The following is a 27,323-nucleotide window of genomic DNA, read 5'->3' as shown; positions in this document are numbered from 1 at the left end:
CTTAGTCCCTAAATTTTAAGCATATCTCATTGATGTGAAATCTCAGTAATGCCACGCCCTTTACACCTAATGCATATAGACTTAGTGCATATACTTAAGGCTATGCCCCTCCTTCAAACCTTGACTTTGTACAAAGAAAGCATCATTTGCCAGTGGTGTGTTCCTTGTCTTTGAATGACTAATAAAACCTTATCATATTAGTTTGACAAACTACTTCATGTACAGGCCATTAAGTCAAATACATCTCTGTAAGTTCTCATTGGGTGTCAGTCTGTTTGGTGAAATGACTTGAAAACTCTCCCATTTTACTCGACACCAACCTCTTTGAGCTCTTTTTTTACACGTGAAAAGTAAGTTTCATCCGGCTGCAAATCCACAGCATCCATTCATAAGTAATGTTCAGTCTGAGCTTGTATGACAGTAAAAGCCTTGCAAAATGGCAAAAAATACTAGTACTTAAAAAATTTGTGGGGGCACACATGTGCATGCCTGTCCGTTCTCATGTGTGCACATGCACTCGATCAAAATTAAATAGATAACCAGAGAAAACTTACAAAGCCATGGTTGCTCGAGCCCCCACTCATGCGAGTTTTCATGTGAATGCCTGACCAGCTACATGAGCCAGGATTTAGTAACAAACGAGAAAAGTAAAAGATCCAGTTGAGAAAACGCTATATAGAACTTTCCCTGGGAGCATGGGGATATCAGAGCTTGAGCTTACGTAATCACATTATTCTGGCCAGTTGTTACAGAGGTTCCGACACAAAACAGGAGCCTGCGATTCCAAGCCTTCTTTAAAAGCTCTAGCACTTCTTCTCCATCCTTATTTTTGGGAAGATAAGCAATCCTAACAGTACCAGTGTACGGCCTTCCCGGATTGGGGTGCTCGGCAGTCTGCAAATGGAAGCAACATCAAAAAAAAAGAAGCCAATAATGTTACAAACTTAATTCGTGGGTTCCCACCTCTAGGTGACATTTGTTTGATTCATACAAAGATCAAAACCATGCCTGAATACCGCTTGGAAACTTGTATGTGATCTTGATGACGTCCATGTTTGGGTATCCTGCCAAACCAGATTTTGCATCCATGCTTCCATATGTGATGTATTGAACATGCATCTCTCCATGTGGCTGGGTCCCGATGATAGTGCCATACACTGTCAGGCACTCTGGGCATGTAGGCCGACTTTTGAACCAAGATTCGATGCATTCTCTATGGAAAGAATGTTTGCATTTCATTAGTATGGCCGCCCTCTTTTCCTGCAGGCCACTTAAGCATATAGAACAATCCTCAGTGTGTGATGGATTTGCAAGGTCCACAACATCTGCAGAATTGTAAGATGGTCCTCCAATCATGTCACCTCCACCACATCCTGAGGAACTGGCTCTTGGATGTACACTATGATAGGATGCAGCATTCCCCAATGGTTCTGTAGGGGTTGGATTCGATGCACACAGACCATGATGGTGTCGCTTACGTCGGCCACGAGAGCTCGCATCCAAGGCATTTGATGCCACCCCACCTTCACACAGCAAGTCAGTATTGTCTGAACACGAATTTCTACGGACACCTCGGACAAACCGTGTCTTCAGGTTATATTGCACTGCCTCTGTCTCAAACTCGATGTTGTAGGCCTGTCCCTGAATCACAAAAACCAAACCACCAGGAGCCTTGCACCTTCTAGTAGTCCTGCTGAGACTCCTTTTTTTCCACATTTCCTCAATTTGAGCTGTCAACTCCATGTCATATGCATGCCAGCGTTGCGACTCCTTTTCCCACCAAAGCCACGATGCACCTGTCCCTTCTGTTAATGCTTGCCTTTTCACTGGTCGCATCCGCCCTGTGGTCAGATTTTTCTGCAAAGTCAAAGCCCCCACAACCATTCAAAAGAAAATTAATATCAGCAAATACAACTACTTACTTAACCCTCTATTTTGGCTAGGTTATAGGAGCCTTTTTAGGCATCAACCATTCTATTTATGGGATTTTTGGGTGTTAACTGTCCAAGGGCCTGGCCGACAGCAGTCAGGCGGTTGTAGGGGCAATTCCATGAGCCTAAAAATACGCTAGAGCAGTTTATAGTGTAGTCATCTGATCCTAGGTTTGTGGGACAGGTTATAGGCATAGGAATTCCTTTTGGCCAAGATTGGGTAGGATCTATGTACATCTTGATACATATATATATGGAAAACACTGTTTTCAGCAGCATCTCTCTTCTCTCTGTTCATCTTTGCATTTTTGCATAGTTCTTAAGACAAGCAGTTCTTCCACATGTTACATTGGTATCAGAACCTGGTGGAAGTCCTAGAGGTGCTGAATTGGTGCAGATTTGGAAAACATGAGTACAAAGGTGACTGTTTTTGGGTATCATGGGGTCTGAAGCCCCTAGATGCTCAGCCCGGCAGCCATGGTTGCATGCCAAAGTGACATTGGGGCTAAGGGCACAGTTGTTCAAAAGTCTAATAGCCATGGTTGCATGCCAAAGTGACATTGGGGCTAAGGGCACAGTTGTTCAAAAGTCTAACAGCCACCTAACATTTGATATAGTATGGTCAAAGGGGCCCCCACCTCCGCTAGAAGAAGGCAGCTCCTACAAAAGGGAAGGAGATCTAGGTTGCACCCAAATCAAGGCAAAAAGGGAGATCTTGGAGGTGCTCAAATCAAGGGTAGTTTAGGGTTTTGCTTAAGGGTTAACCACACTCTTAATCATTGTACTCCAGCCTATTTAAAGGCAATGATCTAATGCAAAAGTACAATATCTTTCTCCTATATTTCACTGTGTCATTATGCTATCTATTTGATTAAGCCATGTGATTAGTGTTAACCTCATCTTTGCTTAGCTTGTCTTTTGGTACCACAGCCTAGGAGCCTGTTTAAGGCCATAGAGCTTTCCGCAGAAGATAAACATGGTCCTCCAAACCATCGCGGGTGAAGCCAAGGGGTTGTTCAACATATATTTCCTCCTGAAGGTCCCCGTTGAGAAAAGCGGGCTTGACATCCATCTGAAAGATGGGCCAAGAAAAGTGGGCAGCAATGGCAAGAACAGTGCAAATGGTGGTATACCTAGCGGTGCTCAAACATTGAAAGCCTTTCTTTTATGGATAAGTTCTCTCAGTCAAAACAGACCACCAAGCACTTAAGTGGCTTCAAACCATGCCAAGTGCCCAGTGGAGTGATCGGCAAGCCAGATGGAGTCAAATCTTCCAACAGTTTGGAGCAATGATAAGTACATCCCTAGTAAGCATAACCCAGTACCAGATGCTTAGTCGAAAGACCAGCATCCAGACCGTGCAGGAGTCTACCATTCTCAAAATCACTGGAAAAGACTTGGATAGCATGAAAGATCAATATGTCGATTCCGCAAAGTTTGGTACTCAATAGGTACTCAATATAGTTTGGCCCTCAACTCTACGCCTGGCCATTACTCAGTGCAGAACGCTTGGTTGTTCTACAAGAACCGCCTCTGTGCCATTCAAGAAAAGCGAGCAACTCTTCTCCATGATGCCTATGACTCCTTAGTTGGAGGCCATAGAGGTATCAATAGTACCCTCGAGAAATTGGAACGGTCCTTTTATTGGCCAAAAATGAGGCGTGATGTTTATTCACATGTTCAAGCCTGTAAGATTTGTCAAAAAGTAAAGGTTCCACATACAAAAGAGGCTAGTTTACTTCAACCTTTGCCTATCCCTGATGGACCTTTCATCGACATTTCTATGGACTTTGTAGGTCCCCTACTAGCATCCATCGGATCTCATACCACTCAGTGTTTTACCATTGTGGATCGCTTTAGTAAGTTCTAAATGCTCATCCGATGCAAGCATACAACCACAGCTGAGGACGTAGCCCGCATTTTTTCTCAAACATTGGTACCCCATTTGTGGTTTGCTTGGCACCATTACATCACACAAGGATTCCAAGTTCACCTCGCATTTTTGGAGGACATTATTCGAGAACTTCGGGACCAAGTTACAGTTGTCTAGTGCATTCCACCCACAAACAGACAACCACACAGAAATTTATAACCAGTTGGCCTTTGATGTTCTCAAGTCTTACTATCATGACCAACAGTCCAAATGGGAACATTTTCTTCCATTCGTCCAAGCCATCTTAAACGATACTCATTCATCCAATGTCAGGCGTACTCCATATGAGGTAGCCTTTAGTTGTCGTTTCTCTTCTCTTTTGACGAGAATGGTATCTCCATTTCTTAAGGCTAACAAGACGACGGACGCATTCTCCAAAATTATTGAGTCAATTGAAGACCGCTTGACCAAAGCCCAAGAAGCTTATAGCAGACATGCAAATAAGTCTAGATGAGATGTTCACTTCAAGGGAGGGGATTGAGTCTATTTGCGCATGATGAAACAAAGATTGAAACAAGCGGGCAAACGCTGTCCCAAGCTTTCTTTCCGTAGTTTTGGACCTTTTCCTATAGTTAAGAAGCTAAATGATGTCTCTATGAAGTTGACGTTGCCTGACAGTTGGACGATGCATGATGTTTTCCATGTTTCTTGGCTAAAACCATATGTTGGACCAAAAGTTTTTGATGTTTCAGATGAACAGCAACTAGACGTGGTTGACGAATTAGAAGTCATTGAGCCTGAGCAGATCCTTCTCTATCGTTGGAAGCATGGTTCCGATCAGCAACTCCGTCAGTTCTACACGAAGTTCCAAGATTGAGGTACCCACGAAGCAGTTTGACTAGATGAAGAATTGTTTCAAGAGTACCCCCAATTATTAGTGGACTACTTGGAGGCCATGAACCTGCAGCCAAGCTAAGTAGAAGGGAATGTCACATGCACTCTGTTGTTACATGCGGAAGCTCTAAGAGCCTTCTTTCAGTCCTAAACACCATCCAGAACATGCTGATGCAAAAATGCAAACAAAATAGAGAGAGAGAGAGAGAGAGAGAGAGAGAGAGAGAGAGAGAGAGCTAGAAATTCAATATATCATATGGTACAAAAAGGTACATGAATCCTTGCAGCCATGGGCTGCCTTCTGGAAAAGGTAGAATACCTAAAACTATGCCTAATTCTATGACTCGGCCAACAAGGGGCTGAATGAAGAAAACGATGAGCAATATTGCCCTTTTATAGACCTTGGGAAACATAGTGAACTGGCCGACCAACAGTTGGCCAGCTCCTGGACAAGAAACCCAAGTCGCGTTGCAACCAACTGCTATCCAACCAGCCGACAGAAGATTCCTCCTCCACCAGTCCAGTACTTGCCAAATCTAGCAAATAATGCTCCAAATCTCTGGTTCTATATATTTCTTAATCCTTCTTTACCTGGTTGCACTCTAGGATTAGTCTTGAGATTAGCATGTACATGTGTATGTACATGACATCCCCCTCTGCTAAACTTGATGACGGGATTCCAATCTATCTTTCTTGGATGACTATCATCATCCCATTCTATTCCCGGAGTCCCCTTGTCATCCTTCCTACTCTGGTAATCTTTTCACTGAATACTTAGCCCGGCTCCAAATCCACTCACTCTGAAGAAGATATATTCCCAGAGTCCCCTTGTCATCCTTCCTACTCTAGTAACCTTTTCACTGAATACTTGGCCCGACTCCAAATCCACTCACTCTGAAGAAGATATATGCCTATGTTCCATCGAGTCTCCATTCCGTTCCTGCCCTGTCGCTAAACATTGTCTTGGTCTTCATTCCTAAGAAACGAGTCTGGCACTCTCACTCCACCCCTTGAAGAATCATCCTCTATCACCATTTGGTCCATCTCCATTTCTAGAGCCACTTCTATGGGATTGTCACTCCATAGAGCGGCCAGACTTGTACCATGTTCACATATGGCCAGGCAAGTGCCCCATGTGAAAGGGTCAATCTTCGGGTGTCACATGGACGAGAACCAGTTTTGTGTCACCCGTGTGTCACCAACATTGTGCCATATGGACGGGAGCCTATTTACTGCCACCAGTGTATGACCAAGATTGCGTCTTATCCATGGGACTGTCACTCCATGATAGGACTGATATTTGTGCCGACCTTGTCTATGGGATTGTCACTCCATAGGAAGACCCATGCCAAGACTTGTGTTTTGCCTTTGGGACTGTCACTCCAAAGGAAAACCATGACTTCACATTTTTGTCGCGCCAGTTGGATGGTTGGTTGGAGGGTGGTTGATGGAAAGTACCCGTATGCAGCCTTATACCTGCCTCTGTACTTGCAGCTTGTACCCGCCTCTATACCTGCAGCTTGTACCCGCCTCTATACCTACAGCTTGTACCCGCCTCTGTCTTGCAACTTGTATCCGACTGTTTTGCAGCCTGTACCCGACTGTACCTGTAGCTTGTACCCGACTGTACTTGCAACATGCACCCGATTGTACCTGCAAGTACTTTACCTAATTGTACTTGCTACTAAACCCGTCCGCCTGCTACCCAACATCTGCTGTAGTCCTTGTATCCGCCTACAGTATTGGAGTGCATTAGAAAGGGGAACAAGCTTCTCTCCTGAGAACTGAATTTGGATCTTTGTCAGGTATTTATTTCTGTATTTTCGGATTCAGTTATTATTAAAATTAAATGTTGTTTGCACAAGTCTTGTCAGGCAAAATATCACACCCCGTTACCTTCATTAAGTAAGGCCACCGGTACAGTGACTTTTCCCATGATTACCCTGACCGCACCCTCACATTTTGAGGAGCCAGTAAAGGTCATTTGGGTATGAGAAAAACTGGGAGCAAAGCTGACTCGGGAGCACCAGGTATTACTCCCTCAAGAGAGTTTAACCTTGCCAGGCATTAGTACGGGCGTGCTTGTTAGTGCACGGTCCCGGAAGACCAGTGAGGGTAGGTGTTCACCCAATGAAGGTGGGAGACTTCCTGTGACTTGGTCTACTCCGACAACTGATTCTTCATTGACAAAATCTTATTGTTTACCATTTATACTCACTCCTTGTTATGGAGAAATTTGGCCTTGGACCCGTGAACACTTGTACATATAAATACTCCAAGAAATACAACTGTAATGAGAGGGGAGCCGGCTCTTTCCGGCCCCAATGATGGTGTCAAGTGTTCTTTATCTTTTTCAGTTTTAATGTTGCGAGTATTGTCCATTGTTTGAATTAGTTAAGTGATATAAAATATGTGTATTTTATCTTCTGATTTGTAGACCCATTGTAGGGAGCAGTTACATCCTCCCTTGGAACCGCCGTTGCTTGAAAGCCTTTCCTGACTCACAGGACTACCATTCCCTTTGGGCTTTGTGGAATACCACCAACCTCCCTCCTGGGAGTTCTTCCTTGTCTTATGTTCCTTGCCTTGGGCCTCGTACTTGTGCACTTTCTTGTACCTTGAACCTGTACACCTTCATACGGGACTGAATCAATGTTTAGCCTTGCTGAGCCTGATGCTCTGATACCAATGTTATATGCGGAAGCTCCGAGAGCCTTCTTTCAGCCCTAAACACCATCTAGAACATGCTGATGCAAAAACACAAAAAAAATAGAGAGTACAGAGATAGCTGGAAATTCAGCATATCATATGGTACAAAAAAGTAAATGAATCCTTGCAGCCATGGCCATGGCTGCCTTCTAGAAAAGGTAGAATACCTAAAACTATGCCTAATTCTATGACTCAGCCAACAAGGGGCTGAATGAAGAAAACTATGAGCAATATTGCCCTTTTATAGGCCTTGGGGGACATAGTGAAATCCCTTAACCCACTTGAAGAGAATCATTCATGAATGTAGAAGTCAATAGAAGCTTTAGGGTTTGCATTAGAAAGCATTTTGCATTGCATAGCATTCATCCCATGTGCATGTAAACCCTTGCATAAAGCTTTAGAGTATTATTCCACCATTTATCCATTATGATCATATATTTGGTAGCATTTAATGCCAAGTCAGCAAGCTTATTTAGCATTAAAATCATCGTTATTATCTTATACAAGTCATGTAGCTTTTATTCAGCAGTTGGCCAGCTTTGTAGCCAGCCAACCAGCCCTATATGCCCACATAAATAGCAAGCGTTTAGTTCCATCATCGATTCAGTGTTCGGTAGTTGGATCATCATCGCTTGAAGCCTTCACACATTCAGCCAGCAAAAAACGCATCATCAGCATCAGCCCAAGGAAGAAGCGATTCAGCCCCCTTGCCTTTCTCAGCCCTACAGCAAATTTCAGCATTCATACACTCCATCGTTTGCTCCATCCTCCCGGGTGAAGGTAAACGCAGCATATTCATTCATTCCCCTTGCATATTCATAGCCTAGAACAGTCCCAATTCAGCCCATCTCTCAGCCAGAGTTTGCAGCCTTCCTACAGCCCCTTGGAAGAGTACATTGGCCCTGACATTGGACATCATTGCTTCTACAGCAGTGTACAGTCAGCCCGACTCTTGGTCTTCCGAAGGTCTTGCGTTTGGCTTATCAACAGTCCCAAGTCAGTCATTCTCTTCAAAGTAATAAAGCAAATACTCCTAGCAATAGGAGGGGGCCCTTCAGTGGGTAATGTAAGACCCAATAAGGTGTACAAATCTCTCTATATCTCTCTCTCTCATCTCTTAAAGTGTGAAGTGATAAAGTGGATTGCTAAAGACTCGCGAAACTCAAGATAAAGAAGGCAGTGTGAGACTTTGTGTGACAAGATTCTACATCTACGCATAATTTCGCTGCATGTTACTGCTTCATCTTATCATTTGAACTAATCATGATTAGTAGCTAATCATTGTTTTACCATTTTTCCTCTTCCTTTGACCTCAAAACCAACATCATTGCTAAGCCACAACCCCAAGCACTTGCTCCAATTTTTCCTAGATCACACAATTTTAACGTCGCCAATGAAAAGGAAGAAGCGATTCAGCCCCCTTGCATTTCTCAACCCTACAACAGATTTCAACATCCATACACTCCATCGTTTGCTCCATCCTCCCGGGTGAAGGTAAACGCAGCATATTCATTCATTCCCCTTGCATATTCATAGCCTAGAACAGTCCCAATTCAGCCCATCTCTCAGCCACAGTTTGCAGCCTTCCTACAGCCCCTTGGAAGAGTACATTGGCCATGAGATTGGACATCATTCGTGCTTCTATAGCAGTGTGCAGTCAGCCCGACCCTTGGTCTTCCGAAGGTCTTGCGTTTGGCTTCTCAACAGTCCCAAGTCAGTCATTCTCTTCAATGTAATAAAGAAAATACTCCTAGCAATAGGAGGGGGCCTTTCAATGGGTAATTTCGGACCCAACAAGGTGTACAAATCTCTCTCTCTCACTCTCTCATCTCTTGAAGTGTAAAGTGATAAAGTGAATTGCTAAAGACTCACGAAACTCAGGATAAAGAAGGCAGTATGAGACTGTGTGTGACAAGATTCTACATCTACACATAATTCCGCTGCATGTTACTGCTTCATATTATCATTTGAACTCATCATGATTAGTAGCTAATCACTTTTTTACCATTTTTCATCTTCCTTACAAAAATGCAGCTCTACCCCCTGATGGTCTTTTGATTGGTTCTCCCTCCACACACAACATCTTGCCAAACCCTCTTAGGACCTCAAAGCCAACATCATTGGTAAGCCACAACCCCAAGCACTTGCTCCAATTTTACCTAGATCACACAATTTTAACATCGCCGATCAATGCAACAAATCTAGAGTAAAATCGCCAATTCGCCTTCATTGCTTTGAATTGACTCGATTCCTCTTAGCTGTAGCAACTATATATATACCTAGATGAATCCAAGAACATGCCCAAATTCACCTTTTAGGAACGTGCCTGTTATATACTCATGGTAGTCAACCCACAAGACCATATAACTATCAACTCCATTATGCATAGTATGGACTAGATACTACAACATCCCCACTAACGTCATCAGTGCCCAATAGTGGGTGTAGAACACTGTATCACGATATGTTCTCACACACGCACTCCACACACACACACACACACATAAGAGCATATATTCACACACAGCCCTTCGTACTGAGTTTCTGTCAAACCTCCAGAGATGCCAGACAGACTCAACCATAATGAAGCCTACCACTAAGGGAAGTAGCAAATAGAAAGAATTAGTACAGCAAATAAGTAGTTGATAGGGCAAATGCACCGCTAAAGTGTCAAATCCCCACGGATCTTCCCTCGTGATCGATCTTGGTTCGAAACTCGAATCCTGCAAACAAACGAACAACAAACAACAAAGGGGGTGCAGGCCTGACTCACCTCCCAACCATGACAGCCGTGGGCAAGCCCACAATCTTGGCTGTCCCCACCGAGCCGCGAGCTGAGCTAACTAGGATGACGTACCGACCAATCTCCTCCTCACGACGTCCCATACCGCCGTGAAGCTGCCCTCGCGGGCCTCGAGATTGCTGCCGGCCTCGGCTGCATAAAGCAGGTGCACGTCTGCACTAGATCCAGGCTCCAAGACCATAGAGCTCTCACAAACTCGCGAGACTCTCTATGCACAATAACTAACCTTGGCCACCCTTTTATAGGCTCTTGGCCGGTCATCGGGCGTCCACACTTGGCCGCCCGCCCGTCCATACTTGGGTGCCCGCCCGTTAGTATATCCCTAACTCAGCTCGTCAACCAGCCTGCCTAGTTCCAAGCTTCCCCAAGCCTCGAAACTAGTCTTGCATGCGTATAGCACACGGTAGATACCCACTGTGCACATGACATACTCCCCTTCCTCTAAGAGCTCACTCCTAAGCTCACTAAAAAGCCAGGGTAATCTCTCTGAAGAGAAGTCAATGTCTCCCATGTAGCGTCCTCCTCAACACGATCCTTCCACTTGATCTTGTATTCCGTGATAAGCGTATGACGCAATCTTCGTTCATGAAATCCAAGAATCTTTTCAGGTTCGTGCGGAACAAATGCCATGTCCTGGACATCTATAATTTCTTGAGGAGTAACTAACTGATCTGCTCCACCCACTACTTCCTTAAGTCTACTGACATGAAATACAGGATGAACTTTCACATGAGAAGGCAAATCCAATTCATATGCAACTGAACCAATCCGTCGTGAAACACGAAATGGTCCGCAATATCTATGGGATAATTTCGGAGATCTACCTGTCCGTAAAGTCTCGGAATCTTTCGGAACTCACAAATACACCATCGTTCCTTCAGAGAACTCTCTAGGTGAACGATGTCTATTAGAATAAAACCTGTCTCGATCTTGAGCACTTCTAATAGATTCCTTTGCAACTTGTAACATTTCCTGCATATCTTGCAAAAAATTACGTGCTGCATCATGCTGAAGTCCTGAGAATCCTACTGTAACAGGTGATCTTGGTTGAAAACCGTACATAAGCATGAAAGGACTAAACCCTGTACTCGTATGCTTAGTACTGTTATATGCAAATTCTAACATAGGAAGATAATCCTCCCATGAACTTTGTCTTTTGGATACATATGCTCGAAGCATATCCTCCAAAATCTGATTCACTCTTTCAGTCTGGCCATCAGATTGAGGATGATCAGAGGAACTCAAATTCAAAGTTGTTTCCAACTTCTCGAAAACAAGTTTCCAAAAGTCACTCGTAAACTTAGAGTCCCTATCACTGACTATGTCCTGCGGTAACCCGTACAGTCTAAACAATTGCTCAATAAACTGCCGAGCTAATTGCGTAGCTGTAATAGTCTTCCGGGTCGGTAAAAATCTAGCCATCTTTGTCAAGCGATCTACCACAACCCAAATAGAATCGTGGCCTTGATGTGTTCTTGGCAATCCGGTAATAAAATCCATGGAAATACTTTCCCATTTATTACCTGGGATTTGCAAAGGATGCAACAACCCAGCCTGTCTAAAGCGTTCAGCTTTATTTGCCTGACAAATCTGACACTTGAGAACATAATCTTCTACATACCCTTTCATCTTCGGCCAATAAAAAGTGTGTTTCACTAATGATAGTGTCCTGTGTACCCCAGGGTGTCCAGCAGAAGGGGCGTCGTGACACTCCCTCAGAATCTTGGACCTAATGTCCGGGATCTGTGGTACACAAATTTTGTCATTACGGAATAGTAAACCATTCCGAATCATCCACTGACCTCCTGCAGCCTGAATAGTAGACTGCGCAGTCACCGAGTCTTGGTCAATCAATGAGCTCCCGTCCTGGATCTTCTGCCAAAATGGACCAAAATAACTATCAGTCCTGCAAAGCCCTCTCAATGACTGAAATAAGTCAGTAGAAATCTCGGTGAACGACAAAGTATTCACCTCTCTAATCCGACTAAGCGCATCTGCAATATTATTCATGGACCCTTTCCGATAACGGATCTCAAAATCAAAATCTTGCATTAATTCTGCCCAACGAGCTTTCCTGCCTCTCAAATCGTCCGCATCACACACATACTTGATTGACTGATGATCAGTCAATACCACAAACTTGGAGCCATATAAATAATGTCTCCAAACCTTGAGAGCATGAATCACAGCATAAAGCTCCTTCTCAAGGGTTGGCCAACGAGATTGAGTGTCGTCTAGCTTTTTACTTTCAAAAGCAACCGGTCTACCATCTTGAAATAAAGCAGCCCCGATAGCATAGTCACTAGCATCAGTTTCAAGAACATAAGGCCGACTAGGATCAGGCAATGCTAAGATAGGTGCTTCCTTGACTTTATCTTTCAAAAGTCTGAAGGCCATATCCAAATCGTTATTCCAAGTGATAGGCTGATTGGACTTACGTCCACGACCTTTCAATAAGTCGGTCATCGGTAGTGTGAGCTGAGAGTACTCCCGTACAGATTTCCTAAGAAAAACTACAAAACCGAGAAAAGAACGAAGTTGTTTCACTGTTCGCGGTATAGGCCAGTCCAAAACCTTCTGAACTCGGTCATAGTCAATGCTCAATCCATCTCTAGTGATCTTGTGTCCCAAGTAAATGATGTCGGTCATAAAGAACTCACATTTACTGAATTTAGCATATAGTCGATTCTGTCTTAAAATAGATAAGACAATCGTGAGGTGTCTGACATGATCCTCAAGAGTACGACTATATATCAAAATATCATCCAGGAACACCACCACAAATTTCCCCAAATGTTCACGAAAAAGATCGTTCATCATTTGCTGGAAAGTGGCTGGAGCATTAGTTAACCCAAAAGGTAATACGAGAAACTCGTAATGGCCATACCTAGTCCGAAAGGCGGTTCTTTCGACATGCCTTTCATGAATACGTATCTGGTGATAGCCAGTACGTAAATCTATCTTCGTGAAATATTTCGCTCCTGCTAACCGGTCAATTAGGTCATCTGATCTAGGGAGAGGATAACGGTTCTTAATAGTCAATTTGTTCAATCTTTTGTAATCTATACACATTCTCCAAGTATTGTCCTTCTTTCTCCTAAGCAACACAGGTGCACCCCAAGGTGATTTACTCGGACGGATCTGGCCCATCCTCAAATAATCTGCGAGTTGTTTAGCCAACTCATCTTCCTCAGCTTGGCTCATCCTATAAGGTGGAATACTCACAGGATGAGCACCAAGGATCAAGTCAATACGATGATCTACTGCCCGTTCAGGTGGTAAACCCGATGGCAATTCCTTAGGAAATACATCTTGAAACGAATCAAGTATCTTCTGTAATTCTTTGCTTTCAAACACACTTAATTCATTCACATCCATGGAAGGGATGAGAAAAGAAGAAAGTGGAATCAAGACACAATGGAAAGCAGTGTACAAAGAAGAATTCATTATATTTCCAAAATCAATTGTATTTACAAGAGGTCCCTGAGAGGGATGGATACAATCACCTAAAATACTATACTTGGTGTCCCTATGCTGAAAAGAAAAAATATGACTAGACCAATCTATCTGGACATCAAGAGTCTTAAACCACTCAATCCCTAATAACAAGTCTACATTTTCCAGATGCATGACATAGCATTCCAGAGTATCTTTGTAGTCCTGAATCTGGATTGGAAGCATCTCGACCTTGCGATCCCAAACTTGTCTGCCCGCAGGTAGACGTACCTCATAGGTATGGTCGCTGAGTGTCGTGTCAAGACTCAATTTCTGCACAAGTTTGTAGTTAACAAAGTTATGCGAACTGCCAGGGTCTAAAAGAATGTGAATTTTATGGCCATTCACTTCTCCATAAACTCGGAGAAGATCGTGCATGCCAAATACTCTAGAATTGAACAGACAATCAGAACAAGTACTAGGGCGAGAAAGTACAGTAATTGACGTACCTGTCAAAGACAACTGGTTAGCTGCCTTTGGCTTGGGTCCTGCATTTGACTTGGTACCCTTTTGCTTCGGGCACTCATTACGCATGTGTCCTTTTTCTTCGCAGATAAAACAACGTCCTTCCTTCTTGAGCTTTAAAGCCCTAAGGAGTCGTTTCTTCTTCGCTGGTGTCGAACTGGAATTCTTCGAAGGTTGGTCCGAAGACTTGCCTTCATTCGTGTTAGCCATAGGTGCGGAGAACTTTCTTTTATGCTTGTTCCCCTGCTCGGTAACGGGTTTTGACTTGGAAGAGACCATCGTATCATCATAGATACGAGCTGAATGAATGGCCTCGTCCAATGTTTTACATTTGTTATTTTTAACCTGTAATCGGTACGAGTCTGGTAAACCAGCTACGAAAAACCCCAAAAGAGTAGTGGGATCCATCTTTGTAGCCTTCATCTGCAAGTCACGAAATTTCTGGAGATAGACCTCATAAGTGAGGTGCTGCGAGGTCATGGTCAAAGCTGAAAACCGGGCAACAACATCGTAGTCATCCTCTTTCTTGAGGAATTCTTTCTTGAAAATGTCTTCGAATTGTGCCCAAGTCGTTGGCTTTGGGTTCAGTTCCTTCCACCAAAGCAAAGCTTTGCCGGACAGGAAACCTGCTGCTAACTGTATCTTCTTTCCATCATCATATGGATGAAACTGAAAGTGAACTTGCCACTTATGTAGCCAAGTGTCCACGATCTCCTTGGTTCTCTGCTTTTGCTCGCCCCCGAACGGTTCCGGAGTAATATTGGGGCCTAAAGCAGAAGCCAAGATATCCATTCTCGAGAAAGTAGAGAGGGTAGTGGTCAATAGAGCGATGAAGTTCTGCAAAGCCTGCATCTGGGCTGCGATTTGTGCTTGACGTTCCGCCGAAGAAGCTTCGAGAGCTACTTTGAACTCTTGGAAATCTGATTTTGACACAAACTCGTCAAAAAGATCGGCATCAGTGCCTTCCGTAGCCGGCAAGCCTTCGCGTTCCACAAGGGGCTTCAACTCTGATTCTTGGGTCGACATCGTGAAGAGGGTACGTGGAGAGAAAATTTGGTCTTTGCACAACAAAAGTGCGAGCGAACTCGAGAGCTTGAGAGCTTGAAAACTTGAGAACTTGAGAACTCGAGAACTCGAGTGATGTGTGGCAAGAAGCCCACTAGAGGGTTTTATAAAGGTTTCCCAAAAGCCAAAAAAAATCTCGAAAAGCTATGCTTAGCTTTTACTTTAGCTTTTGTGTTTTTTTTTCTTTTTTTTTCTTGAATAAATATATATATATATATATATTTTAATATATATATATATGGATATATATATTCGCTTTTCTTTTAAAAAAAATAAACATCTTGAAACCTTTGAGAGGGGGGGTTCTTTTAAAATTTAAAAATTTTAACCTCCCCTAAAAAAAACAAAAACGAAAGCATAAAAACGTTGCTTTCCTTACGTGTGTTTTTTTTTTTCCTTCACTTCCCTCCTGGCGCCTGGATTAGCTGCCGTCGGCGAGTTGCTGATGTCATCCATCGCCGTCGCCAATTGCTGCCGGCGCCTGTGCGACCTGCGCCAGCCTCGCGTAGGCCTTGTCATGAGGCCATGTGGGCCTGAGCTGGTGGCTACGCAGCCTGGCCTGGCGGGCTACGCTGCCTCTGGGCGCTGCCTGGCCGGCCTGGGGTGGCTGCACAAGCCGCCTGGCTTGGCAGGCTTGGCCCCCCCGGCTGCCTACAAGCCTAGCTCGCCTGCAACGTAGTAGCAGTTCGACTGTCATGTCAACACAAATCGGCCAGCAACCCACTCGCCAGCACTTCGTTCGCTCTCTCTCTCTCTCATGCGTTCAACGAAAGAAACGTGCTTTTTCTCTCTCTTTTTCCAGTTTCTCTCGCTGCAGGTCATGCGACTGCACACAAGGCCTCTTCTTTGCAAAAGCAATCAACCCTATTAAAACTACCATCTCCCATCAACATGGGGTTCTTTGATGAAGGAAAAACACATACAAAATCTGAAAATTGCAGTATGCACAGAAAAAACAGCAAGTTTTTAAACACATACCGTACTTCGACCTCTTCTTCTCTACCTACCAACTTGCTCGTTCACGAGGTATGCTCTAATACCACTGTCAAATCCCCACGGATCTTCCCTCGTGATCGATCTTGGTTCGAAACTCGAATCCTGCAAACAAACGAACAACAAACAACAAAGGGGGTGCAGGCCTGACTCACCTCCCAACCATGACAGCCGTGGGCAAGCCCACAATCTTGGCTGTCCCCACCGAGCCGCGAGCTGAGCTAACTAGGATGACGTACCGACCAATCTCCTCCTCACGACGTCCCATACCGCCGCAAAGCTTCCCTCGCGGGCCTCGAGATTGCTGCCGGCCTCGGCTGCATAAAGCAAGTGCACGTCTGCACTAGATCCAAGCTCCAAGACCATAGAGCTCTCACAAACTCGCGAGACTCTCTATGCACAATAACTAACCTTGGCCACCCTTTTATAGGCTCTTGGCCGGTCATCGGGCGTCCACACTTGGCCGCCCGCCCGTCCATACTTGGGTGCCCGCCCGTTAGTATATCCCTAACTCAGCTCGTCAACCAGCCTGCCTAGTTCCAAGCTTCCCCAAGCCTCGAAACTAGTCTTGCATGCGTATAGCACACCGTAGATACCCACTGTGCACATGACATAAAGATAGAAAGAATAGGCACAATATCAACTGGCCGCAACTATATGCTAAGAGCTACAAGCTCACAAACTTTCGACCTATTTGGTCCATAGGCGCACAACCGAGAGGAGCATATCAAAAAAAACACAAACGCAAGTTTATCATCAGAATTCGACGCCTACAAATTATTTTCTTCTAATTGCTCTTGGTGATCGATCATTAAGGCAACAAACTATGCACAACCCAAATCTTAAAGCAAAATGATCAAAGAGGAGGAGATTCAAGCAAATCATCTTTTTCAGATTTGTGTCATTAAGCAAATAGTTAGTGCTAATTTTACTCGTCAATTAGTGTCATCAAGGGTTTAATCATACCATTAGGGACTTGCTATTGCTTTCCAAAGCTTCATATTGAGAAAGCCCCTTGATTTTCCCCTCTGACAATGCTCTCCAAATCAGAGTATTTTCTGGTCAATTAATAGAAAATCGCATTCATTAATAGCTAATCATCTAAGGTTTTTAGGGCCATCAAATCTCACATTCAAGTGTTGCTAAACCTTTGTAAAGCATCAAATCATATTTGCCCCTTGATTTGATTGGTCAATTTGTTAATCCAAATCGAGTATAAATCTATATTAGCATTGTTTGGGACAATAGGATTTCTAAGCTTATAAGCTTCATGTACCTCATCTATCATGCTCTTAAATCAATTGTACAAGGGCAAGACACTAGCCATTAATAAGACTTAGACTCCCTTAAGCAGATTCAATGCATTATCATGTAGAAGTGACATGCATCATCATCATGTCAAGCTTCATGAACACATTAAGAATATGATCCATCTTTGCCTACATGGATTTCATTACACAATGAAATCAAGGATGAAGAAGACCAAGGACTACATCAACATCAAGATCTACATCGACATGAAGAAGATCAAGCGCAACATCGACATTACGAGCTACATCAAGAAGATCTTCATCAGCATATTGATAATCAAGGGAAAACTCTCCCCTTATTTCTAATTCCCTGCCTAGGTCGTCCCCAAAATCTGAATCTTTTGCACTTTTTGGGTTTGTTATATAGCCTTGATGTTATAAAAGGCATAAGGCCAGCCTACTTGTGGTCACCCCTCTATCCTAAGTGAAATAATGTAATCATAACTAGATGTCTAGCATCTGTCATCATAAATGGCATTGTAAACCTAATTGGAGTAAGAACTACGGGCACCAACATGGTCATCATAACCAGCATTGTAAACAATAACTAGAGCTAGCATCGAGTAGCCAGGGATATTTTGTTGAGGAAGGGAGTTAGAAATACACCAAAATATCAAGTGACATTGAGGATACAAGCATCCAATCATTAGGTTTATAGCCAACTTGGTGTGAACACTCTCGGTGTGAACAACTGCTTAGTTAGAGTCAAAAGATAGAGTCTAATGTCTATAAAACGATATTGTACTTGGTGGTTCATTCCTCTCATTCTCATTCATTCATAATACAATCACCTTGTGTTGTGCCCAACTTGCTCTCTCTTCTTCTTCCTCCTCAACCATGGAGACATTTTATCCTCCATAGCTCCATGGTTGAACTTGTGATTGCCAACAGAATGTTAACTGTAGCCAACGAAGTTCATTTTAGTGGATTTGGGGTCAAACTTCATCCGATGAGAATCGGAAACATGAACATGAGCATCACATCCAAAGACATGGAAAGGAGAAACTGATGGCTTTCTCCCAGAATATGCCTCCTATGGAGTCTTCCCATCGACCGCCTTTGTGGGAGAATGGTTGATGATGTACATAGCAGTGTTGACTGCTTCAACCCAAAACTTTTGAAGAGATCAAGCCATCCCAACCACAATCATGTCCTTCTGTTCTACTACCCCGTTCTACTGAGGAGTGTGGGGAGTAGAAAAATGTCATTGTATGCCGTGGGACATACAAAAGTCAGTGAATGCTCTAGAAGTAAACTCACCACCATTGTTGGAGCGCACTTTGACGACTTCGAGGCTAGTGTCAACCTCCACCATAACAACCCATACTTTTAACTTCGTAAATGTCTAAGATTTCTGGGATACGAAAAAGACCCAGACCTTCTTGGAAAAATCATCCACCAATAAGAAAAAATATCTTGCTCCTCCAAGTGTGACCGTAGTCATAGGTGAAAGAGTGCACAGAGCGGAAGCAGAGTGGCACTAGAATGTGCTGAAGAGAGAGTGCGAGAGAGAGAGAGAGAGAGAGAGAGAGAGAGAGAGAGAGAGGGAGAAAACTATGCTGAATATACTGAAGCAAAACAATCCCAAGCAAGAGACACTACAAGTCTCATAAGTGAGGGAGCAAAATATGTACAAGACTGAATGAATGATAAGAGGCCAGCACCCACTATTTATAGTAGATGTAAGCTGGCTGACTGGAGCTGCAAAACAGGCCGACTGGAGCTACTGGACAGGCCGATTGGAAAATGCCAGAAAAGCTAGGAAAAATCCCAGAAAAATACTAGAAAAAGGAGTGGCCAGCCCACAAGCAAGGGCCATGCAAAAGGGACCAAATGGGCACCATAAAAGAGCAGAATCTGGGGATGAATGTGCTAACACCCCCTCTCAGTACCAGAAAATGAACATACTCCAAAAAGTCGAAGAAGTCGTCCTCTGTCAAAGACAAAAGAAAGCAGCAACAACAGTACTAGGAAAGCTCCACAAGCAATCTCCACAGCAGCTCAGCTACAAAAGCAATTTAATAAGCTGCCAGGTACACTGTTCCTCTAGAAGAAAACAACCATGTAGGTTGCGTCGTGCCGCTCCAAATATCGGTGCCAAACCCAAATGTAAACACAGTGTCACGGGAATCCCTAGAAGCCTGTAGCTCCAAGAAGATAATACCCTCAAAAGAAATACAGTCCATCTGCTCCAACTCTGTGTACCAAGAGTAGCCAAATGCTGTATAATAGCACCCTCCTCGAAGGTCAGCATCGCCAGATGTAAGAACTCAACTTCCCCCTCTGAAAACTGAAGTCGGGACTCCACAAGCCCAACCAAATCCAAATCCCAATCCTTCAATCCCTGGAAGTACCACTATGTCCCAGGCACTCACGGACACACCTGACCACAATCCAGAATCCTCACACAAAGTAAGAGGAAGAGGAACATCCACTGTAGTGGTAACTGAAGTAGTAGTAGCCTCCTCAATAGCATCACACATCGTAGAAGCAAGCTCCTCCATAGAAGGCAAAGGGACCAGCAACACATCCTGGTCATTGGTAGACGAATAAAGAATCGGAGGCGAAGCAATAGGAGAAAAATCTCCCTCAGAAGCTGTGAGCAAAGATAGCCCACTATTTTCCTCAAAAACATTACCAGAGATATCATCCTCGCAAGGAGAAGTATGCACAGAAACTGAAGGCAAGGCAAGAGAAACAAACTCCTCAGATGCAGGGAGCAAAACTGGCCCACTTTCCTTCGCTGCAGGAACATCTCCAAAAGAAGTATTCACAAGATCACTGGCTGCATAGCACCCAGAAGTAGAAACCATCTGTCGATCACTGGCATCACCATACAGGTCACAAAGCAACTACCACACATAGAAAGTAGAAGCATCATCAGGAGCATAGATGAAGTGTCGAAGAACCGAATCTTGACAATTCAGGAGGAGAAAGCCATAGATCTGTCCGTCAATCTTCCTCCACCGACACACATCCTCCGCAGAGGCAAGGTCCGGCAAGCACCGATTCTTGTACGAGAGAAACGCCATCAAACCATACTCCTTGAGAATAGAAGTAACCTGCAACTTCCATGACTGAAAGTTACCACCATCCAACTTGTCTGCCTCATCTAGGAAATAACAAGAGAGTGGTACGGGAGCCAAATCTGAAGCTGTCATCATCGATCCAATCAATAGGACCAACCCTCATAAGATAAAACTGTCCAAATCAGATAACGCTGATATAGGGCCCTTCCTCCTACCAAAACGCAGCCCTAAGAGGCTGGACAGCACCCGAAAATCCTCTTGTAGCAAAAAACGCAAAAACTTCTGTCGATTGTACCTCCAACCTTGAGGTCACCAGAAGAGGGAAGCAAAAAGTGCAGATTTGATATAGCGAGGAAAGGCAGCCACACAAGGCCTGGGAATAAGCTGTAAGAGAGTGTAAGAGGGAAAGGCATCAACAAGGACAGTAGCTTGGGCTCTCCTCAAAAAAACCGCACAAACTCTGAAGTAGAAGTGTCCTCCACAGGTACCAAGAGTGCCACCAAAGCCTGCAACACCAAAGTGCAAAGGGGAAAGCCCACTAGAGAGGAAAACGCAGCACACAGAAGGCTCATCTCCACACCAGTGGGAAGCAAAAAGTGCAGATTTGATATAGAGAGGAAAGGCAGCCACACAGGGCCTGGGAATATAAGTTGTAAGAGGGTGTAAGAGGGAAAGGCATCAACAAGGACAGTAGCTTGGGCTCTCCTCAAAAAAAACGCACAAACTCTGAAGTAGAAGTGTCCTCCACAGGTACCAAGAGTGCCACCAAAGCCTGCAACACCAAAGACCCCCTCTGCAAAGGGGAAAGCCCACTGGAGAGGAAAACGCAGCACACATAAGGCTTCTGTCTTGAAAAAACAGGCTGCCTATGTCCAATCTCCACGTGGAAAAGAAAACGCTGATGGCTGAGTTGATGAAGCCAATCTGAAGGCGAAGTGACCAGCAGGTTCAGTCCAGAAAACGCAGCAGTAAAGGGCTGCAGATCTGAGAGAAAACGCAGAGGAGAAGGTGCTGAAAACAGGGCTGAATCTGGGCAAGCAAAGAGGTTGCTAAACCGGGAGCGATGATACCATGAAAGAGTGCACAGAGCGGAAGCAAAGTGGCACTAGAATGTGCTGAACAGAGAGTGAGAGAGAGAGAGAGAGAGAGAGAGATGGAGAAAACTATGCTGAATATACTGAAGCAAAACAGTCCCAAGCAAGAGACACTACAAGTCTCATAAGTGAGAGAGCAAAATATTTACAAGACTGAATGAATGATAAGAGGCCAGCACCCACTATTTATAGTAGATGTAAGCTGGCCGACTGGAACTGCAAAACACGCCGACTAGAAAATGCCAAAAAAGCTGGGAAAAATCCCAGAAAAATACTAGAAAAAGGGGTGGCCAGCCCACAAGCAAGGGCCATGCAAAAGGGACCAAATGGGCACCATAAAACAGCAAAATCTGGGGATGAATGTGCTAACAATAGGTCCGCTCAAATCCATGTGGACAAGCTGAAGAGTAATGAAAGCCCTAAAAGAGGCCTCTTGTAAATATGAATCCCAACGTTGCTTGCCTTAAAGACAAGCTGAGCAGATGCCAGACATCTGAGATAGTCGAGGCAAGCCTTCCACCATTTGGCGGGAGACAAGAAGCTCCACTGCTGAAGAGAAGAATGATGCCCATAACGGGCATGCCAAAGAGTAGTATTCTCCTCTGTGAGAAGAGCCTGATGAGAGGCTAGAAGTTGAAACAGATGAGAGTGATCAAGATTGGGTTCCTCCTGAAAATTGGTGATCTTGTAAAGACCACCCTCTTGTATGCCACAAGCGATAATCCCCTGGCCCTACATATGCTCTATTGACTACAATGAAGCCCCACTGAAGAGAAGGGATGATGCCCATAGTGGCCATGCCAAAGAATAGTATCTATCGGAATGCATAGATGGAAAATGAGACAAGTGCTGTGGAAAACAAAACGCAAAAGTGTAGAGAGAGAGAGAAGCTGTATAAACTCTGCTATATACACATGAATCTGCCAATAGTGGCCTTTCTCGCCACAATTGTTACAGGTCCACTCGGCCTTCAAAGAATCACGCTCTGAATCAGGCTTCTTCTCATAAGACTTCTCCAATGAAGACTTCCCTTTGCCCTTATTGTTGTTGTTACGGCCTTTTGATCGCTAGCCAGTCAAGGCCTCAGAACCTCCACCTTGTGGAGGGTTCGTAAAACGTGCTTCCTGGTCCAAGACCATAGGCACAAGCTCCTCCTATGTGATAGTGCTAAGCCTCCCACTGGTGATCAAAGAGGAGTAAAAGCTGAATAATGAGAGGTCAAAGGAGACAGCAAAGTGATGGCCATGTCCTCTGAAGATCTCTCCTCCCCAGCCTGAAGAACCTCCTGCTGAAGAGCTTGCAACTTGTTGATGTGCTCCCGCATATCACCCACATCTACACTTCCAAGGAGATCCGCTTCATAGGTGATACCTTGTTATACAAAGAAGCCAAATGCTACCAAATCCCTCTAGCCAGCGTTGTATGTTTGATATGATTAATCACTTGTGGTGTGCAATTAAAGAAGATGAAAGAACACACACGGGCATTGACACGATCCCACAACTATGCCTGAGCCTCCATCATTACCTTCCAGATGCCGTAGTTGATCCCAACCAACTGTCAATCCATCGGGAATGTGAGGAGAGTAGGGATCTTCACGTACTTCTCAGCCATCTCAAACAAATCTTCCATCTCAAGGGTTCACAAGGTCTTGTGCAGGGAGAGTGGGTGGGAAAAAAATGAAGCAGAGGCTGCAAATAATATGCAAGGTGGTTGTCCAACGGTGATAGCCGCCTTCTACCTCATCTCCAAGTAGAGGGTAAAAGCTCCCTGTCCTCCAACTCTGGCCATGAAACACCAACCACAATGAAATCAACCAAGTCATAAGACTCCAAGACAGACTCCATCATTACCTTCCAGATGCCGTAGTTGGTCCCATCCAACTGTCAATCCATCGGGAATGTGGGGAGTGTCACGTGCATCCCACACTTGGATGCCACATAGACATTTCTGTACAGAAGGTGCAGGACCTGGGATGGTGAACTGGTCCCATGTGAGCCCAGTCCGGGACGAGTCAGCCAAGGATCCATCTCAGTCATCCGAGGTCAAGTGTGCATTGTCCTGCACATGAGTCCAAAGTCAAGTGTACACTGTCCTGCACATGAAACAGTGCCAGTCCGCGCTGCGAGTCTCCCTCTAGAATGATGTCAGTGGTTCTGTGTATCTGGTATGGTACCGGATGCCAGATCACTGAGTAGATAGTGGTTAGGACAAGGGGCTAGCCCGTAGGGCTACCCCGGATCTGAGTGTGGGCATGGGAATGGTGTAGAACCACCCCCATGAGGTCCAGGAAGGCCCAGGTTGAACCCACCAGCCATGGAGGGGCTGTAGGACAACCCTAGGGCAAAGATAAGGCTATTTCCAAGAGCTTACAGCCTTTATATGGCTGAAGGGCAAGTCTGGGGCAGCCCATACAGGCTGCTCAGCCCTTGGATTGTGGGCAAAAGTTGTGTCCAACCAATCAAAAGCAGGTGCCTGATGTTCAGCCAGCCATGAAGAGATGCACAAAATTTATGGGAATTTTTCCAACATTTAATGGGATTTTTCAGCATTTAATGCTGAATTTCCAGTCGTGGGACAATACTACCCAAATATTGTGGAAGAGAGAGGGGGCAGCCCTGTTTCACTCCAATCAGCTGCGATAGACCTTGTTGTATGCATGCACGACTATGACCTGCTCATGAATCAACGAAGCAAGTTAACGCTGATTAATGCTAATTAAAGGCAATCCATTAGTGTTGCAAACACAAAAAGATGAGGCAAGATTGACCTAATCTATTGTACATTGCAAAATAAGAATATTCTCAATGATCAAACTCAGATTTAGATTGGGATCTGGACTCCTTCCTATGTGCATTATGCTACTTCTGGAAAAGGCGACTTTTCTGCCTGTTTTTGGGCTGAATCTTTTGTCACATGCGGAAGAACTGCCTATATTAAGAACCGTGCAAAGTGCAGAGATGAACAGAGAGATGAGAGGTGTTGCTGATCTTGGCCTTGTAGAGTTGACCTCACATCACCAGATTGGAGCTCAATACAATGATTGTAGGTCGTGATGCTCCCATGCCTTACTTGGAAGCAAACCCTCTATCACACACGACCTCGATAATTTTTCTCCAAATGCGCATCTTGGAGGGCTGTGAGCTCACTCTTTGTCAAGGCAATGGGGTTACAGAGGTGCATGAGAATCTCCTCTAATAAGGGGCTGTGTGTTGATCCAAGGAACGTGTCTCTCATTCCTCCTTAGGTCCTTGGCAATCTCCTCCAAGTAGAATGTGGTCAAGGAGAACATTGGTTTGAGGTTTTGGATCAGGAGTGCTTAAAGGCAGCAAGTTATCACAAAGTTGTAACAAGGAGAACCACAATCCCCCCGCCCCCGTGGTGAGGACCTCCCGAGTCATGCTCCTGTTGATGAGTAGACAAAGACCGGACGGCCTTATTTTCTTTTATGTAATTGCCTGCTCAATGTAGCATTGAGTGTTGGTATGCACATAACGCACATTAGATGACATCTCATGTACTTTCCATGGACCTTTCCAATACACAATCATTCACAGCCATATCAACACAACAAGAGCAAAACAACGTTATTCGAGATGACCTTTGGCACGTCTACATCCGTGACACGTGAGTTCAACCTGATACACACCCATCCACTAGCTGTAACTACCCTGGCTGGCTGCATGCTTGAAGTCTTATCAGGTCTTATGGGATCTTCTCTGGATTTGTAATCTTATTTCTATGACACACAGTGGAGGACATTCCCAGAAGCCATTAGTGCTTCATTGAACTTCTACCAGGTTGGAGATCACAAAAGCCTGATGTTGCAAGTGGCCCACCTGGCCGATCCAAGTCTGGTGCTAGTGCTACCAGAGAGAGATAGAGAGAAAGAGAGAGAGAGTCACCTGGCGAGGTTCAACGGGTTGGAAATGGACGGTGTAGATGGAATCGGCCACGCGGAAGTCGACGCTAGGCTTGCCAGATTGGAAGGCAGCCTCGATGGCAGCAGAGGTGGACGGTGAGTAAGGGCTCCACAAGAGGCTATCTGCACACCACTCCCACTGTATATGCACAGACTCTGCTGCAGTTTCTTGATCAACAGAGGCCGTTTCTTCTTGGGCCACAGATGCCATTTCTTCTCTCTCTACTGGTTGGTTCTTTCCTTTGTTGGTCCTGCTTATAAGGTTGCGTGGTCAATACAATTTTATGTCGGGGACGTTTGTTATGTGCTTTCTTATAATGAAAGTGGCCGAGTAAATAATGCCAACACGGAGTGGGGTGTGTTGAGTTGTATAAAAAATCGTTTAAAGAGAGAATATTCCCATCAAAAATTAGGACATCTCAACAGAAGTGACCACCATACAAAGCACAACTAGCTTGAGCTCCAAGTCACAACCAAAGCTTGAGCTCCAAGTCACAACCAAATTTATCACACGTGTGCTTCAAGTACAACCCTTTTTCTCGTAGCCTACTTCCTCTCTCTCGCAACCAACTCTGCCCAACGCTAACCAAAATCTCTCACCTCTCTCTCTCTCTCTCTCTCTCTCTCTCTCTCAACCCTCTCCTCTTTTATGCATCCCACCTCTTTCTCTGTTTCAGCTCAACTCTCTCTCATCTCTCTAAGAGCTACCATGCCTCTACTAAAAATTGGCTCCACATTTGTTCTATCACCATCTAACAGGATTTTTAAGCTTTAAGATTTTCTGTAGGAAAAGTTTCACAATGTGACACTTAAATTAAAGCAAACCCAAAGATTCCCATTAAGGTCTAAACTTTACTGCAAGAATGACTCCTCCAACAAAATGTGGTAGCGCCTACACCTTGCTAACTCCACCACCATGATGAGAGCATACTCCTCCTTTGTGAAGGAGTAGTCTCATGAAAGAGCTAGAAAGGGAGAGCTAGAGTAGTCCCATGCCCAAGCTAGAGAGAGAGAGAGAGAGACACACACACACACACACACACACACCCGAGGTCTTCACATGGAGAGCTTTCTCACCGTATGGGGGGAAGGGAGACTCCATTGGCTATCGTCAAGGACATAGAGGACCGAACCCCCCTCCATCGACATTCCACACACACACATCCCCGAGGTCTTCACATAGAGAGCTTTCTCACCATATGGGAAGAGAGACTCCATTGGCTATCCTCAAAGACATAGAGGACCAGACCCCCCTCCACCATTGACATTCCACAGAAGAAAGTGAGAGAGGAGAGAGAAAACCTATCATTCATTGAGATTGAATAACTTCTAAAAAAGTAGAGGGAGAGAGGAGATACATAAACATAACATGCATCGAGACATTTGTCTGATTTTTTTAATTTTATTTTTTAAGAGATATTACCTTGGATTTTATGACATAAATGAAACCTTTGACTCAAACCTCAATAATCACAATTTTAAATAAGTTTTTTTGTTTTATGTGCAATAAATTAGCACCCTAAACATCATTTAATTAATTAATAGGACACCTAAATGTATATGGAAAAACGTAAATTCAATTAGGTTAGATGGCTAGGTTTTAAACTTCTATTAGTAGTATCAAATAGAATGGCTATCTCCCAAGAAAAGCTGACAAATGTGCCGCTATCCAAGTGTCCACACACGAACAAGAGAGGTGTTTCAATCAAGCTAAAGCGTGACCCTCCTCCAACCATCAAC

General features: G+C 44.4%; 1 protein-coding gene across 2 annotated transcripts; it reads right to left on the bottom strand.

Moving 5' to 3' along the window:
- LOC147621039 (uncharacterized) lies at positions 1-25,873 on the bottom strand. 2 transcript variants are annotated; one of them, XR_015270039.1, is made up of 5 exons: positions 25,567-25,873; positions 1,017-1,857; positions 722-894; positions 555-612; positions 1-365 (listed from the first exon to the last, which is right to left on the bottom strand). XR_015270039.1 is itself a non-coding variant. In XM_086825291.1 (5 exons), exons 1-5 carry the CDS (start codon positions 25,792-25,794, stop codon positions 306-308), a joined length of 1,368 nt encoding a protein of 455 aa, XP_086681417.1. In that variant the 5' UTR covers positions 25,795-25,872; the 3' UTR covers positions 1-305. The 2 variants fall into 2 exon arrangements, 1 of the variants encoding a protein (XP_086681417.1); XM_086825291.1 differs by having other exon boundaries at positions 1,009-1,857; positions 25,567-25,872.
- Between the last annotated feature and the right edge of the window lie 1,450 nt (positions 25,874-27,323).

Source organism: Cibotium barometz, chromosome 31 (assembly GCF_041138505.1).
Source record: "Cibotium barometz isolate CiBa-2024 chromosome 31, ASM4113850v1, whole genome shotgun sequence".
Lineage (NCBI taxonomy): Eukaryota > Viridiplantae > Streptophyta > Polypodiopsida > Cyatheales > Cibotiaceae > Cibotium > Cibotium barometz.
This window is presented reverse-complemented; position numbering and strand designations above follow the sequence as displayed.